Source organism: Oenanthe melanoleuca, chromosome 1A, assembly GCF_029582105.1.
Source record: "Oenanthe melanoleuca isolate GR-GAL-2019-014 chromosome 1A, OMel1.0, whole genome shotgun sequence".
Taxonomy (NCBI): Eukaryota; Metazoa; Chordata; class Aves; order Passeriformes; family Muscicapidae; genus Oenanthe; species Oenanthe melanoleuca.
Window position 1 is genome coordinate 16,648,244 of NC_079334.1, and position 14,510 is coordinate 16,662,753.

The 14,510-nt window shown below is 36.5% G+C and overlaps 1 protein-coding gene across 3 annotated transcripts in view; it reads left to right on the forward strand.

Annotated features, from left to right (window-relative positions):
* Positions 1 to 14,510, forward strand: part of IPO8 (importin 8) — a 48,827-nt gene that overhangs the window by 19,873 nt on the left and 14,444 nt on the right. For all 3 annotated transcript variants that reach the window (XM_056513295.1, XM_056513303.1, XM_056513312.1), the window contains exons 11-21: positions 293 to 369; positions 1,634 to 1,750; positions 3,974 to 4,063; positions 4,686 to 4,851; positions 5,415 to 5,575; positions 6,020 to 6,145; positions 6,787 to 6,853; positions 7,498 to 7,623; positions 8,100 to 8,197; positions 9,198 to 9,293; positions 10,710 to 10,930. In XM_056513295.1, coding sequence (XP_056369270.1) covers positions 293 to 369; positions 1,634 to 1,750; positions 3,974 to 4,063; positions 4,686 to 4,851; positions 5,415 to 5,575; positions 6,020 to 6,145; positions 6,787 to 6,853; positions 7,498 to 7,623; positions 8,100 to 8,197; positions 9,198 to 9,293; positions 10,710 to 10,930 — 1,345 coding nt within the window. The remainder of the gene's footprint in view (positions 1 to 292; positions 370 to 1,633; positions 1,751 to 3,973; positions 4,064 to 4,685; positions 4,852 to 5,414; positions 5,576 to 6,019; positions 6,146 to 6,786; positions 6,854 to 7,497; positions 7,624 to 8,099; positions 8,198 to 9,197; positions 9,294 to 10,709; positions 10,931 to 14,510) is intronic.

The following is a 14,510-nucleotide window of genomic DNA, read 5'->3' on the forward strand; positions in this document are numbered from 1 at the left end:
AAGAGACAGGATTTTTCATCCCTTATATATGGTCTCAAAAGAGCTAATAAATAAATAGCATGTTCTTAATTAAGGGAAAGAAGAGTGGCTTTGGATTTGGAAGGCAAGAAGTAAGGTGTGTAATGTAAGCTTGGGTCTCACTCTTTAACCATGAAGTGAAGACAATCATGTCAGTAGTTTTGGAGTTACATATTCATCCAGATGTTGTGATATCCCGAAACCAAGATGGTTTATAAAAAAATTATTATTCAGAAAAGACATTTTTTATGCTTTTTTCTCCCCACTTTTTCAGATGTATTTGAGGACTATGCATCCACAACAACAGCAGCACAGAATCTCCTTTACACTGCTGCGAAGAAGAGAAAAGAGGTGTGGAACCAGTGGCATTTAATTTAAATTTGAGTTTTCTTTAGTAATGTTATTTTCTCCTTCTGTTTGAAGATGCTACAGGAAGCTAATCTTGAAAAATATACTTGCTGCTACATAGTCAAATGCTTCCTGGCTGAATGCTGTCAATTTGGGGAGCATTAAAATATGGAGTGTGTACATACTAAGTGAATTATTCTTGTAGATTTAAAATGCATCTGCCAGATACAAAATGAGTTGGAATAGATGTATTGGAATAGATTTTCCCACGTTTACAAACAGCCTCTGTCACAACTGTTCTCAGCATTGCAAACTGTACCAGGAGGGAAAGTGGACCTGATTTAATTTTCACTGATGCTATTTAAAATCCTTCTTAACAGCAATGAAATTAGCAAGGACAAAACCCATTTCATGCAGTTACTGTTTAAATGAGGTTGTAACTTTTCTGTAGGCCTTTCCGTATTTACAGTGACCTTTACAAGAATACCTAGGCAAACCCTGGAAAGCACAGTTGGCTAAAATGGCAAATGTGTTTCTAGGTTCCATTTTAACATCCAGTAATTATGGAGCTCCATTTCCAGGTGGATTTTCAGAGGAGAGCACAGTCTTTACATTAGGTGGAATGGGTGGATTATGACCTTTCTACTTTTTTATTGTCAAAACAGTTCTTGTTCACTGATCTCCCTATTCATTTTCATAATTTGTGTTCAGACCATCAAAGTGACATGTTGGAAAAGGACATAATGGGTGTGGAGATCACATTGAGCTGTTGGTTTTGCCAAGAAATTTTTCTAAGTCTAGTCAACTTTAGAAACTCCTGCCAAAATGAATAAATCAAATTAAGTTTGCGAGGTTTTACTCCTAGCTCTCTGTGTAAATATATGTATATATTTTCATACATATATGTAGACACGCATATGTATTTATATTTATGTGTAAGACAAGCAAGAAAAGAACTTAAGGGAAAAAGTGGGTGAGGTGCTGTTTGAGCCTCTTGCCTTTTCATCATCTTTTTTGATTTGCCTCAACACAGTAACAAAAATACTTGATATTAGTAATGTGAAATTTCAAGGAGATTAATCTAATTTGACCAGTTTGGCTGAAAAGTTGAAAATTCCAAAGTTTGACACTTTTACTATTGAAAGATGCTAATTTATTAACTCACATTGCTTTGTGAGCAAAATTTCTTCATGAAAATGTCATATGAATTTTTTAAACAGTGCTATTTAAATAACTTGACTAAAGGGGGTTGTGTGTTTCTGCCTAGGTATTACCAAAAATGATGGCATATTGCTACCAGATTCTGACAGAGCCAAACATTGATCCAAGGAAAAAAGATGGAGCTTTGCATGTTATAGGATCTCTAGCAGATATTTTACTGAAGGTAAATGGGTAAAGAAGTGAAAAAAGTTTGCTTGCAATTGAAATTTTTATTATCAACTGTGATTTAAAATAAATTAGTTTTTCTTTATAAAGTATGACTAGCCCTTAGCCGTATTTATAGTCTGTAGAGAGGTTGCACTTTGATTGCAATCAGAATATGAGAGTCTGTTTATTTAAAAATATTGGCATTCTTTCCTGTTATTTATATCACAATTTTATATACAGATTTTCCTTCTCACATTTTCCAAAGCTCTATTTGTTTGTTGCACAACAGTCCTTTGATCCCCTCCTGCTTTACTAGTAAAATGGAAGTATTAAGAAAGCAAATATGCATTCCATCAGCAACATTGCATATGATTCTTTATGAAATTCCCCAACAGCCTGAGCTGTTATAGGCTGCTTCTGGTTCCAGGAAAAGGTTTACTTAACATGTTGCAGGAATGTTCTCTCTAGCTTTCCAACTTTTTCACTCTGCAGTATGTGTCTTTAAGTCTTATTTTATCTGCCCATTGGAAGTTTTGAAAAAAGCAGGAAAGAGCAAAGAGCCTTCCTCCATTTTTTACAGACATCATCTTCAGAATTTTGGGTATTTTTCTGGAATCTGAATGTGAATTTAATGCATGTAGTTGCTCTCTAATTGATACTGATTACAGTTTGCCTGGTGCTTTAGTAGATGGTGGAGTCCAAAGTATGCCATTGCTCCATGTCAAAAGTAATTGCCATAATATTATCACATTTGTCCTGAGAATGATGATCTCATGCTGGAGGCTTCTTTTAAATAGTAATTTATCATATTTTATCTGAATTATCTCGCTGTGCAGGATGTGTCTTCATATTACAGCAACATTTTACCAACATTTGCCATCTGTTTTTTTTACCAATCTATTTTCTGATCTTGAATCCTGAAACATCAGTAACTTTGGCAGAATTTTTTTAGATTATTTTGATTGTAAATGCCCTTCCTCATGCTGGAGTGAAAGAGGGCGACATTGTTTGTGTTGTGAGAAGATTTTCATATTAACATATTTATCTCTGTCCTGACGGAGAAAAATGGGATTTATTCCAGTATTCTGCTCCAGTTTGAAATTTTCAGTCCTGAAACATGAGGTTATATTGTACTTTATGAAAGAGTAATAACCCCAAACACTGAAGACCCCTTTAAAATTCTAATTTCTTGTGTTTGGAATTTGACACATTGAAGCATTTCATCAACTGTTTCCATATGAAATCCTGGATTTGTAAGCTGACTGAGGTACAGAGTCTAAAGAGCTAAGGCCTGAGTGACCTGGCTCCCCACAGCATCTCCAGTTCAATGCCTACAAACTTCTGGCCAGTGTGCACAAAGGAACAATACTTTCCTTTTTCTCAATTTTTTCTCTACTCAGTCCTTCATTCAGTTCTTTGAAGGCTGGGGAATGAGTGTAGAAAAAAATGCTGTGTGCATCAGTGCAATAAAGTGTGATCACGTAAGATATATGTTGTATTGTGTGTCCCATTTAACCCTCTTCTGTCTTAGCCACTGAATCATTCCTTGGGATAATAACAGCGTCCCTAGCATGTATCTTTTCTATTATTCTGGGACTATAAGGCAAGTCTCAAATATCCATGCTGGTTCTAGCTACCTGTGAGTATCTTGGGATTTGCCAAAGTTGGAATAATGAAGAATTACTCTCATGAAGTATCCTTCTTTGGCTAAGGAAATTTTTGTCAGAAAGGAATTATCTTCATCCATTAATAAACATGAAAAAAGGTGGTATTAGTTGCTGTAATGTCCAAAATAGTAAGTTTTGATACTTAGAGTAACAGTAGGTAATTTGAAACTCAGATCTGTTCCATAGAAAGCTCATATTTATCTTCAGGTATGTATGTAGTCCTTTGTAGGAAGAATGGAATTACTAGGTTATTGATCCTTGTTAGTTTTTAAGAAAAATCAGCTGGAACTAATTGCCTTAAATAACATGAAAATTCCAGTTTACGTGTTATAATGAATAGTGCCAAGTTGAATATTATATGTACAGTTCTTTCACTTACCTGGTTTTGAACTGGCTGTGTTTTTGAGTTGGTTCTCCAAGATAAGGGATCCAATTCTCTTTGTGGGAGGATATCTTTATTGTATAGACAAATAATTGTATTTCCCTTGGTTGACATTTGAAATGCAATATGGGCTAGAAAGAAATAAGTAAAATGAATGGTCTCCAAAACTAATTTTTCCTTGCTCCAACAGAAGAGTATCTTCAAGGATCAAATGGAGCTGATGTTGCAGAATCACGTGTTTCCCTTGTTCATGTCTAACCTGGGATACCTCAGAGCTCGAGTAAGTTCACCTGTTACATCAATTCCAGTATTTGCCATGGTTCCTTCCTTTGCAGTTTGATTTCATTCTGAATGTTACTGAAAGAAATTAGGTGAATACCTAGTAAAATTTAAAATAACATTCTTGTGCGGTATTTTTTCTTGGTTTTGATTTAAACAATGATTTTTCAGTTAAATGGATTTATGGAGGGTCTGTGTTGTATTAATGTTCACCTTGAATCAATCAAACAAACTTGAGAATCTTGAGCAGCAATTGTGGCCATTTTTCATTAGCAGAGATGGCTGTGAAGAACAGGCAGGATTTTCACAAGTAGGTAACATCACTTTGAGTGTTGCTTGAAGAAAATCCCCAAGTGCCAATATCAGTCATGGGCAAACAGCTTTTATTGGGTTTTTTTTCTGATTTTATTTCCTCCACTGAATTTATTGGTACTTGGAAAACTGTAATAAAGAGCTGCTTGAGTGTAATACTTGTGTTACATTTAATGAAAGAATATACCATAATTGAGTGGGGAAAAAAAACAATCCATGCAAACAGGGAGGTAGTTAGCATTGGTTTTGACTCAGTTAAAAATGCTTAAAATTTCTATAGCCCCTAACTTGCTTCTCTTTTTGCCTTGCAGTCCTGTTGGGTACTTCATTCATTCAGTGCTTTGAAATTTCACAATGAGCTAAACTTGAGGAATGCAGTAGAGCTGGCAAAGAAGAGCCTGATTGATGATAAGGAGATGCCTGTCAAAGTAGAAGCAGCCATAGCCCTTCAGACCTTAATAAGCAACCAAGAGCAAGGTATGTGACAGTGATTCATCAGCTGTATACCCTGATCTATTGATTTTTTGTCGAGACGAGGAGGTTGGTGCAGATTTATCTAAACATTTCTGTCATTTAAAGACAAGGATTTCAGAATACTTTATCATGTTTAGACAGATTCACTTGCTCATTACATCCCAGAATTCTGCTTGAAGTTTTGATAGCATAAAAGAAGTTAGGATCAGCATGTTTGTTTTAATACAGTAAATATTACCTATCTTTGGTTTTGGTTTTTTTTTTTACTGAAGTTAAGCAGTGTGTATGTTTAAAAATGAACACTGCTTATAAATGAGAGCAAGTGTTCCCTCAAAACTGGATTTTTGCTGTAGGTGGCATTTCAATATTACAGAATTTATTTACTCTGTCTACTGGTTATGGACTGTAAAATTGCCTTGGGGATGTTTTTTGGCTTTTTTATTTCTTTAGTGAATTCAAATTAAACTTATTTTGTTCAAGAGTAGTCAGCTCCCTGGCAGTTTGGAAATGCTGTATGTTTGTGTTTATGGATAGTTGATTTCATCTAGTTTCTATTAATCTTTTAGCCAAGGAATATGTAAAGCCTTATGTAAGGCCAGTGATGCAGGAGCTCCTGCACATTGTCAGAGAGACAGAAAACGATGATCTCACAAATGTAATCCAGAAGATGATCTATGAGTACAGCCAGGAAGTTGCTACTATTGCTGTGGACATGACTCAACACCTGGTAAGAGGAATAGTGAAATACCAATTCAGTCAGAAGCACATGCCTATTTTGGTGAACATTTAATGAACTCTGCTTGAAGCACACACTGTTTAAAGTAATTTTTATGAGTCCTCCTGTAGTATTTGCAGTATTTATGGTTTTTTTTCTCTGTGAAGCATCTTTAAAACCTATAGATTTTCCAAAGATGCTGATTTGTGTCAGTGGTTTTAATGAGCCAAGCTCTAACTATTTAGCATTTCAAATGACTTAATGTAGACTTCTAAAGAAAAAAGAGGAGATTTTAATTTGCTATATTCCCTTTCAAAAGTAGCAAGCGTATTTTTCAATGCTGACAGCTCCTACAGATAAGGTATTGCTGCTGCTGCATTAACTCCCTGGTTTTGAATGACAAATTAGAAACATGGGTTTGCTCTTGAATGTTAAGTTGGTTGGTTTTGTTCACAGGCTGAAATATTTGGTAAAGTACTTCAGAGTGAGGAATATGAGGAAGTAGAGGACAAAACAGTTATGGCCATGGGCATCTTGCACACAATTGACACAATCCTGACAGTTGTGGAAGATCACAAGGAGGTGAGAGTTTCCTTCCTACTTTCCTCCTTTCATTCATGACAAGCACTTCTGTGTATGTTGCATCACTTGGCATGAATGTGCATTTACTACAGTGGGATGGTACCAAGCCACCTCTGACAGATACGAATCTAAAGCCCAGTTTACTTTTGTGATTTATTAATTGTTTAGCTTTCAACTTCAAGGGAATTTATGTCCCAAGGGTAATATTCTTAGCCTTTGCTTGGTAAACACTTCATTGGAATGTGCTGGTTTTGATTGGGGTAAAGTTAATTTTCTTCACAGTGACGAGTTGTATTACAGGGTGTTAAAGTAGCATTTACAGAGAAATATTTTGCATAAGACCAGTTTTTTTACAGTGATGACCCCTGTCTCTAGTTTACCCAGCTATTTCTTGGATAGAATTCCTAGGAATTGGTCTCCTGGCTGTGGTGCGATGTCCACAAATCACATAGTCAGGATAAAGAGGTTCTTTCTGCATCAGGGAGACCTTATTTTGTAATGTGATTGTTAATGCAGAATTTAAAAAAATGATAAGAGCATTTTCGATTTGAAGAACTTCTCAAACTGAATTAGTCAAATACGTTCATTTGATTGCTGTATTTCTAATTTTTTTAATAAACTACTTTATGCTTTCATTTCAGATCACTCAACAGCTCGAGAGCATTTGTTTACAGATCATTGGCCTCGTTTTGCAGAAACACGTTATAGGTATGTTTTAGAGATATGTAAAAACATGTAAGTAAATTATTGTTAACTGCTAGAACAGAATTTCCATCTTTTTGTATGTGTTTCTTTAAAGAAAAAAGCCACATTACTTTACCACTGTAATTTGTTTCTCTTGATCTACCCTTGTACATTAGTCAGATTGGCTATTGTGTTTTGGAGGTCAAAAGCTGAAGATACTGTTCTGATTATAATTCTGTCTAATTGTGTTAAAGGACAATGTCTGCAACTACATTAGTCTCTTATGGTCATGGTCTGCAATTAAATTGCTGCTTTGTCAGTATGCTGCACTTACAGTTTTGTGATAAGGTGTTACAGAAAAAACAAAGGCTGAGAAAAAAATATATTTTTCAGTAAATCGATTAGAAGCATTGTCTTTCATGTGCTGCTGATGTATTTTTTTGGTGTGTATTTATAGTGGAAAACGATGCATGTCATTGTAACTACAGCCAACATAAGGCCTGTCTAAAAGAGTCTTTTACAATTTTTCTTTCTCTCTGCATGGTTTAGTTTCTAATTGCTGACTTCTAGTTGTTACTAGACTCAGGACTCTGTTTCAGATTTCAAGGTATTTGCAAGTTAAATTTATTTTGTAAAGCACCCTGCTTCAAATTGTTTGTCTTTTTCAGAGTTTTATGAAGAAATTCTGTCCTTGGCCTTCAGTTTAACATGCCAGATGATTTCACCTCAGATGTGGCAACTTTTAGGTGTTCTGTATGAGGTTTTCCAGCAGGATTGCTTTGAATACTTTGCAGGTAAAGTCACTTCTGTTCTAATGATGTTTTTACTGTTTGAGAATTCATCTCTAAAACCCACCCTGAGGAGGGTCGTTTCCATTTAGTGTCTTGGTTTAAAATGATAATGTATTTGAGTCATGCCCTGACTGTCTGTTTAGTGTGGGAGTGTAACAGGAGATATTTAAGTAGGAGAAGCATGTTCAAATCTGTCAGTGTGATCAGTTGTTGTAGGGGTCCTGAACTCAGAGAAAGTTGAATGTTCAAAGTTTATGTGAAACTACAAATTGATTAATTAAAATGCAGTCCTATTCTAGTTCCAAAAATGCACCCTGCATAGTGCATTTTATGAAGAATTCTTACAGAAAAGACTTTTGCAGAGTTTGAATTTCCAACCATACTGAAGAATCTAAGCTAATGAATTCCACTTTAGGACTACCACTTTGGTTAGCACATTTTGTAACTTTTTTTTCTCTTTTGCTGTCCCTGTTCTGCAGATATGATGCCTCTCTTGCATAATTATGTGACCATTGACACTGATACTTTACTGTCTAATCCAAAGCATTTAGAAATCATTTACTCTATGTGTAAAAAGGTAAGGCTTCTGATTCTTACTCTTGTGCTTATTACTGGTACATAATAATTAGAGGAGCTGAGTGACCTGAACATTCCACATGGTGGCCAAGCATTTCAGAACTGAGTGAATTTTGGTCTTACCTGAGTTCTGAGTACATGCAGCACCTTCACAGTTTTTAAGTGACATGCTTTAAAAAATTTACATGCAAAAATCAGTGTGGGAGAAAGTCCGTCTTGACTCTCTTCTATGGACAGCTATTTTGGTAGGTAGGGAATGAATGAAGCCTGATTTCCTTGGGTTGTGTATCTTGCACAAGAGATTGCCAGGTTGGACTCTGGTTGTTAGCTAAGGTGTGAACTCATTTGAAGTTCTTTCTACATTTATCTTCTCCTTTATACTGAGTCTCTCATGCTGCAATCCTCCTCTGATTTGGGGCATTAGAGAGTGTTAGGCATCTAGCTACCTGCTTATTTTTAAGAAACTTAGAGTATTTGAATTTGAAAATTTTGCTTCTTTTGTCAGGTTTGATTGACAGTGGCCATGGGGTTGAAATGTACTGAGGTGAAGCAATCAGTTTCATATGTATGTGCTACACACAGAATGATTGCATACATTTTGTTCTGAATCAGAAACTAGCTTAGACATAGCACTTCACTTTTCCAGGCTATTAGTCTGCCAGTGACTATTAGAATTGAAGTGAAAAAATGGAAACACGATATGGAAAACATCAGTGATTCTTATAAGTGACAATTCTTTCTAAAAAAGTGAGGACATATAAAGAATATAACATTCTTTAAGAACTACAGCAATTTCTTCTAGTTTTTTAAAATTCACCTTTTGCCACTTATCCTTATGTCCTGTAGAGATGGATTATGTGTCTTAATTCCTAACAAAATTTAGCATGAATACATATGTATATGCTGTATAGAGATTTTTGGATGTGTGCAGGTACCAAGAGCACTTGCTTTCAGTGTTGTCAGTGACTACTGATAAATTAAATTGTTACTCCGATGGTTAGGTACTGACAGGAGATGCAGGAGAAGATGCAGAGTGCCATGCAGCCAAACTCCTAGAAGTGATTGTTCTTCAGTGCAAAGGACGGGGCATTGACCAGGTGATACATACTGAACAGGTTTTCTCTTCTATTGCTTTCTAATGGTCCGTGATTCCTGAGAGAAACAGCTGGAATTAGAGAATTTGAGGGGAATGTAAGGTGGGGAGAAAAACAGACAGAAATAGATGTACTCAGGAAAGTTTGTAAGGTTGGTTTTTTTTGTTTTTGAGACCAGATACTAATGGGCATGACCACAAAATGGATATGGACTGCATTATAAGAATATAGTATGTTGTACAAGATTGTCCTTTTATGTTTTCTTTTAATAGAATTTCTCTTTTGATGCAAAACACCTAGTTAAAACTTCTGTGAGGTTAACTGTACATATCCAACTGCTGTTTTTTTTCCAAGCTATAGGAAATTTTTATGTTTTAAGTTAGTGCATTTGGAAATGCAGATTTTTTAGCATGGGTGGATTGTGTTTGCAGGGATAAACATAATCATAATTTTCCAGAGTTTCTTAGAACACCTTTTTAGAAAGTAGTCTTTTTCCTATTAAGGGCAAAATTCTGGACTTACGTAATGAGCCTAAATTACCTTTATGTATCATGTTTGATGTTGCCACAGTGCAATCCATGGACTTCAGTGATAAATTTTCAGTTGATTTCACTGAAACTGATATAACTTTACTAGTGTAAATCTGAAGCAATTGAAGATAAAAATGTTCTCTGAAAGATTTTATTTTTAAAGGCGATCTGGAGGAGTTTAAAGTGAATTCAATGCATTTGCATTGAAATAAGTATGAGACTTAATTGAGCTGTACAATTCTGTGAATTAAAATGGTTTCACACTGAACTGAAACTCATAAACTAAAACTTCTGTAATGCTTCCCAAATTTTTGTAAATTATAAATATGCCCATTGAAACATACATGTGTTTAGAAGATGTTTATTTCCTTGTTTAGAAATTTGTACATATTTCTTTTCATCTGAATAAACTAGTTTTAAACTTGTAAAAACATTTAACATCCCTTTACATTTATTAGGGAAACCTTCTTAAGTTACGAATTTAGCTAGTTTAATTTCTAATGCCTGTTAGTTTTAAAATTGTTTTGTATCTTTCTTTAAAGATGAGAATGTCTCAGTTTTTTCCTAAAGCTTTTCTACATGCTAGAGCAAACTCCACCAAATGGCCCCAAATGTTTTCCCCTGTGCTCAGAATAACATTGCAATTTTTAGCTCGGACAAGAGCTGTTTTGGGGAAGATCCATAAGCCTGTGATTGGAGGCTAGAAAGTGAATAGAATGTGTTCCTTGGTTCTATACCTGAACTTCAGATAACTCAGGACATAATTCTAGTAAAAGTATTATAAAATTTTGTATAATCTCGCAACATGTCTAATGACTGTTTTCTTTTTTTCCCCTTTCCTTTTCTTTTTCTCTTATTGTATTCTCATTCTCATTTCTCATTCTCCCAGTGTATTCCCCTCTTTGTGGAGGCTGTTCTAGAGCGCTTGACTCGAGGAGTTAAAACAAGTGAGCTTCGTACCATGTGTCTTCAAGTTGCCATAGCTGCACTCTACTACAATCCTGACCTCCTTTTGCACACCTTGGAGAACATCAGATTTCCACACAATCCTGAGCCCATCACTGCACAGTTCATAAACCAGTGGATGAATGACACAGACTGTTTTTTTGGGCAAGTATTGTGGTTGTTTTTTTTTTTTTTAACAATGTTCAGAATTGACCAGCTGGTTTTCAACAGCATGTTAACTTTTTGTCTGAAACACTGTGTACATACTTTCTGTTCTGTATTTTATAAGTTATTTTTAACTGCTCCATTTAATTAAAAAAACCCCTACTCTTTCCAGTGAACCCCACCTCTGATTCTAAATGAATTTTCACATTCAACTTGCGTATTTATCATTGTGCCATTGACTGCTTAGCATACTGCTGGACTTAAACATCACTGTGACCTCCCTTGAATGAGTGTTTGCTGCACTGTGTGCACTCAGGCAGGAGCTAAGCATTTGTAAAGTTAATGAAGGGGAACAAAACCTGTCATCACCTAGCAAAGCGTGCACTTGATGCTGAGCAGAGGTGAAGGCCAGTGCTTGCCTCTCAGCTGAGGTGTAGTGTCTTAACTGTGAGATTCAAATCTACTTAAGGGCAAAGCAGACAGACATAGTTAACAGCTACCTCTCACCTTCCTGCTGGAGTTTTGCTTTGTTACTGGAGGCTGACTTCTGCCTGCAGGTGTATGGATAGGCTTAGGCCGTGTCTTCCTCAAGTTGGTTCTTCCACACCTTGTGGTAATATTATTGTTAATTACTAAATTATTTTTTCATCTACCAACTTTAGAAAAGGGTAAAACATTTTAGGATTTCCACCTACCAATTTTCTTTGGCTGAAGTGAAGTTCTTGTTCTTCATCTCTTTTTTTCTAGTAAACTGAAAGAGATTTATAGCCTGAAACAGTTCATCTTGGAGCATTCAGTGAGAAGCTAGTCAGATTCAGAGAGGAAAAATATTGAGGTCTAACTAGGCTCCAATCTCAAATAGTACTGTGAGCTGATTTTCGGTCCTTCTGTGTTGCTCTTCAAAGAGCATCAGCTATTCAAACTACTGCTCAAATAAACTCATATTTGGAGCTGAGACAAAGGTTAACAAAGCCTGTGAAAATGAAAAGTTAAGGACGCAGTTGTCATGCCCATCATTCTGCCCAGACTGCACCTGAATGGCAGCAGAGGATTAAAAAATATCTCTCTTTGATCTGCTGCTACCAGCAGAGAAATAATTATCTGTAATATTGCTTAAATCTAAAAGTCACTCTTCCTTCTGTGCTGTCTCCTCACTTTGTGGCTTCCAGGCATAGGGTAGGGCTTTTGCTGTAAGGAACTTCCTCCCTTTCCCTCACGAGAGCACTGCTTCTAGCAGACCATTTGTTTTCTTGTGAGTAGTAAAGGAGTCCCAGATTCAGAGACCTAACTGAACAGAAAAAGAAGTACAAAATAAATTCGGTGTTCTTAAAAACCTTACTTCCCTCCCTCCCCTCCCTCCCCTCCCCACCCCAACAAGTTTATATCTTTGTTAGAGAGCAGTGGGCACTCTCATTTGTACAGTCCTTTTTCCCATTTGCTGCTTTGGTTTACACTTAGCTTGCTTTCCCTTAAGAGGCAATTGTAGGCCCAGATTCAAATCATTTGGAAAACTCGCAGATCCTAGAGCAACTGGATTAGATCGAAGTAGATCCACCTCCAGATGTGAAGGACCAGGTGAATCTTGCTGTCATTTCTTTGTCAACCATGCAGGAAATCTGGAAGTGGTGGTGACAGTGGCTGTTCAAGAAGCTTTGTCCACATGAATCTCACACTCTTATGTGTGGACACTCCATCCGTGGAAGTGTTCAAGGTCAGGCTGGATGGGTTTTTGAGCAACCTCATCTAGTAGAAGGTGCCCATGGTAGAGGGGTTGGAACTAGATGACCTTTAGGGTCCCTTCCAGCCCAAACCATTTAGTGATTCTATGTCTTTTGTCAGTTCCTGTGAAGTCTTAGTCCCCATAGATCCTGCTCTGCCAGCACTAGAGTTGTGCATGGCTGCACATGCTCAGGCTGGAGCCAATGGTGTTTGCCAAAAGAATGCAGTATTTCTGGAGCATCATGCGTGAGCACATGAGATGGAATCCATGGGAAAAATGGAGGGGAAAAGTAGTTATGTTAAGATAAGTAGCTGTTCTTCCATGTTGTTAAAACCATGGAAACCATTGAAAAAGTGTTACAAAGTTGGCATATTAAAAATTAGCCAGGCAAGGAGAACTCAGAACTCCTTCTAAAAGACTGTGCATAAATTCAGTATGTCACAGTGGGTATCACATAGCTGTGGTTGTGTGCTGATAGTGCCTATATGCCACAGGATATTGTATTTATTTCTAAATGTTTTCTATAATAACTTCACACTTTAAAGCCTTTTGCAGAAGCATTTGCTCCTTACCACTTTCTACCTTTTTCCTGACAGCTGAGGTTTTGGTGAAACTTCTGCATGACTTACACTTATTCTCATACTAAAAATTCTTCTATGGTAACTAGGGTGAAAGAAAAATCTCACTTGCTTCAAAAAACCCTTCAGTAAGTGATTTGGGTTTTTTTTAAGCTGAATAGTGTTATATATTTGATAGGAGTTTGAATAGTTAAAAATCCTAGGTTTCGCAGAGTTGTATATAAAAATCCCAGTCATATGTTGGTTCCAATTTTGCAACTAGAAGGAAGTGGCTAATTATTTGCAGTTTGTCCAGGAACTGGATTGATGTAATAGAAGGAAACTTGATTTTCACAAAGGAGCACAGCAAACCAGTAAAAGGAAGGGCTTAGCAATTTTTCTCTGAAATACTTTCAGCTTAGTTTAAAATACAAAAGATTTTAAAATCCTTTGTGCTGTATTAGAAGAAAGTGTGTTAGCAAGAAGGAGTCCTGCAGATTGTGAGGACCACACACAGCTTGTTAAAAATAGACTTGGCTTGGAGTCTTGCATTGCCATGTTGTGTGTTTAGCACTCCAGCCTTGATAAACCATTGAGGAATAAGCAGAGTCCCTGATTATTAGGCAGGGCTATTGTGTGCTTCTGAGCAAATAACTACAGGTCTCAAAGCACAATTTATTAGGGAGAGTCATATCCAGGCTCCCTTGAGCAGATGGAAGGGTCTGAAATAATGAGCCTTTTGATAGCAACAGAGTGGTCCTGAAGCCATTCTTTGCTATTGTGAAAATCTATAAAACTCTATTTTGCTTGTTCAGTCCTATGGGTCCTTAATACTGATGGGGCATAGTAGAATACTGAACTTCAGGCAAGGCAGATGCTTTTCCTGCTGTTTGTCTCTGCTGGTAAGTGAAAGAAAAGTCTCCTTCTGGCTCAGGTTCACTAAAGATGGCTCGATGCCTGCATTTCTGCTGTCCTGCAGGGCCTTCTAATAACATGCATATTCTGAAGATGTGTTCATTCTTGCAACTTCTCTGTTCAGAAGCTTTAAAGTGGAGCATGACAAATATGCTGTGGGTTTTGGTCATTTGGGTTGCTTCCCATTGATGACTCCCTTTCAAACAGCAGGACTTCATTCTTGTACTTTGATTTGTTGTCCCTAAATGATAATTTAATATAAAGTTAATCCATCAATTAAGATTTTTTTTACATTTTACTGTTGCATTTTGCAATTGGCACTGCACAATGGTAGCTTTTTCAAATGTATGATTAAAAAAGAGTGCTAGGAATTGTTTGCTCTGGTGCA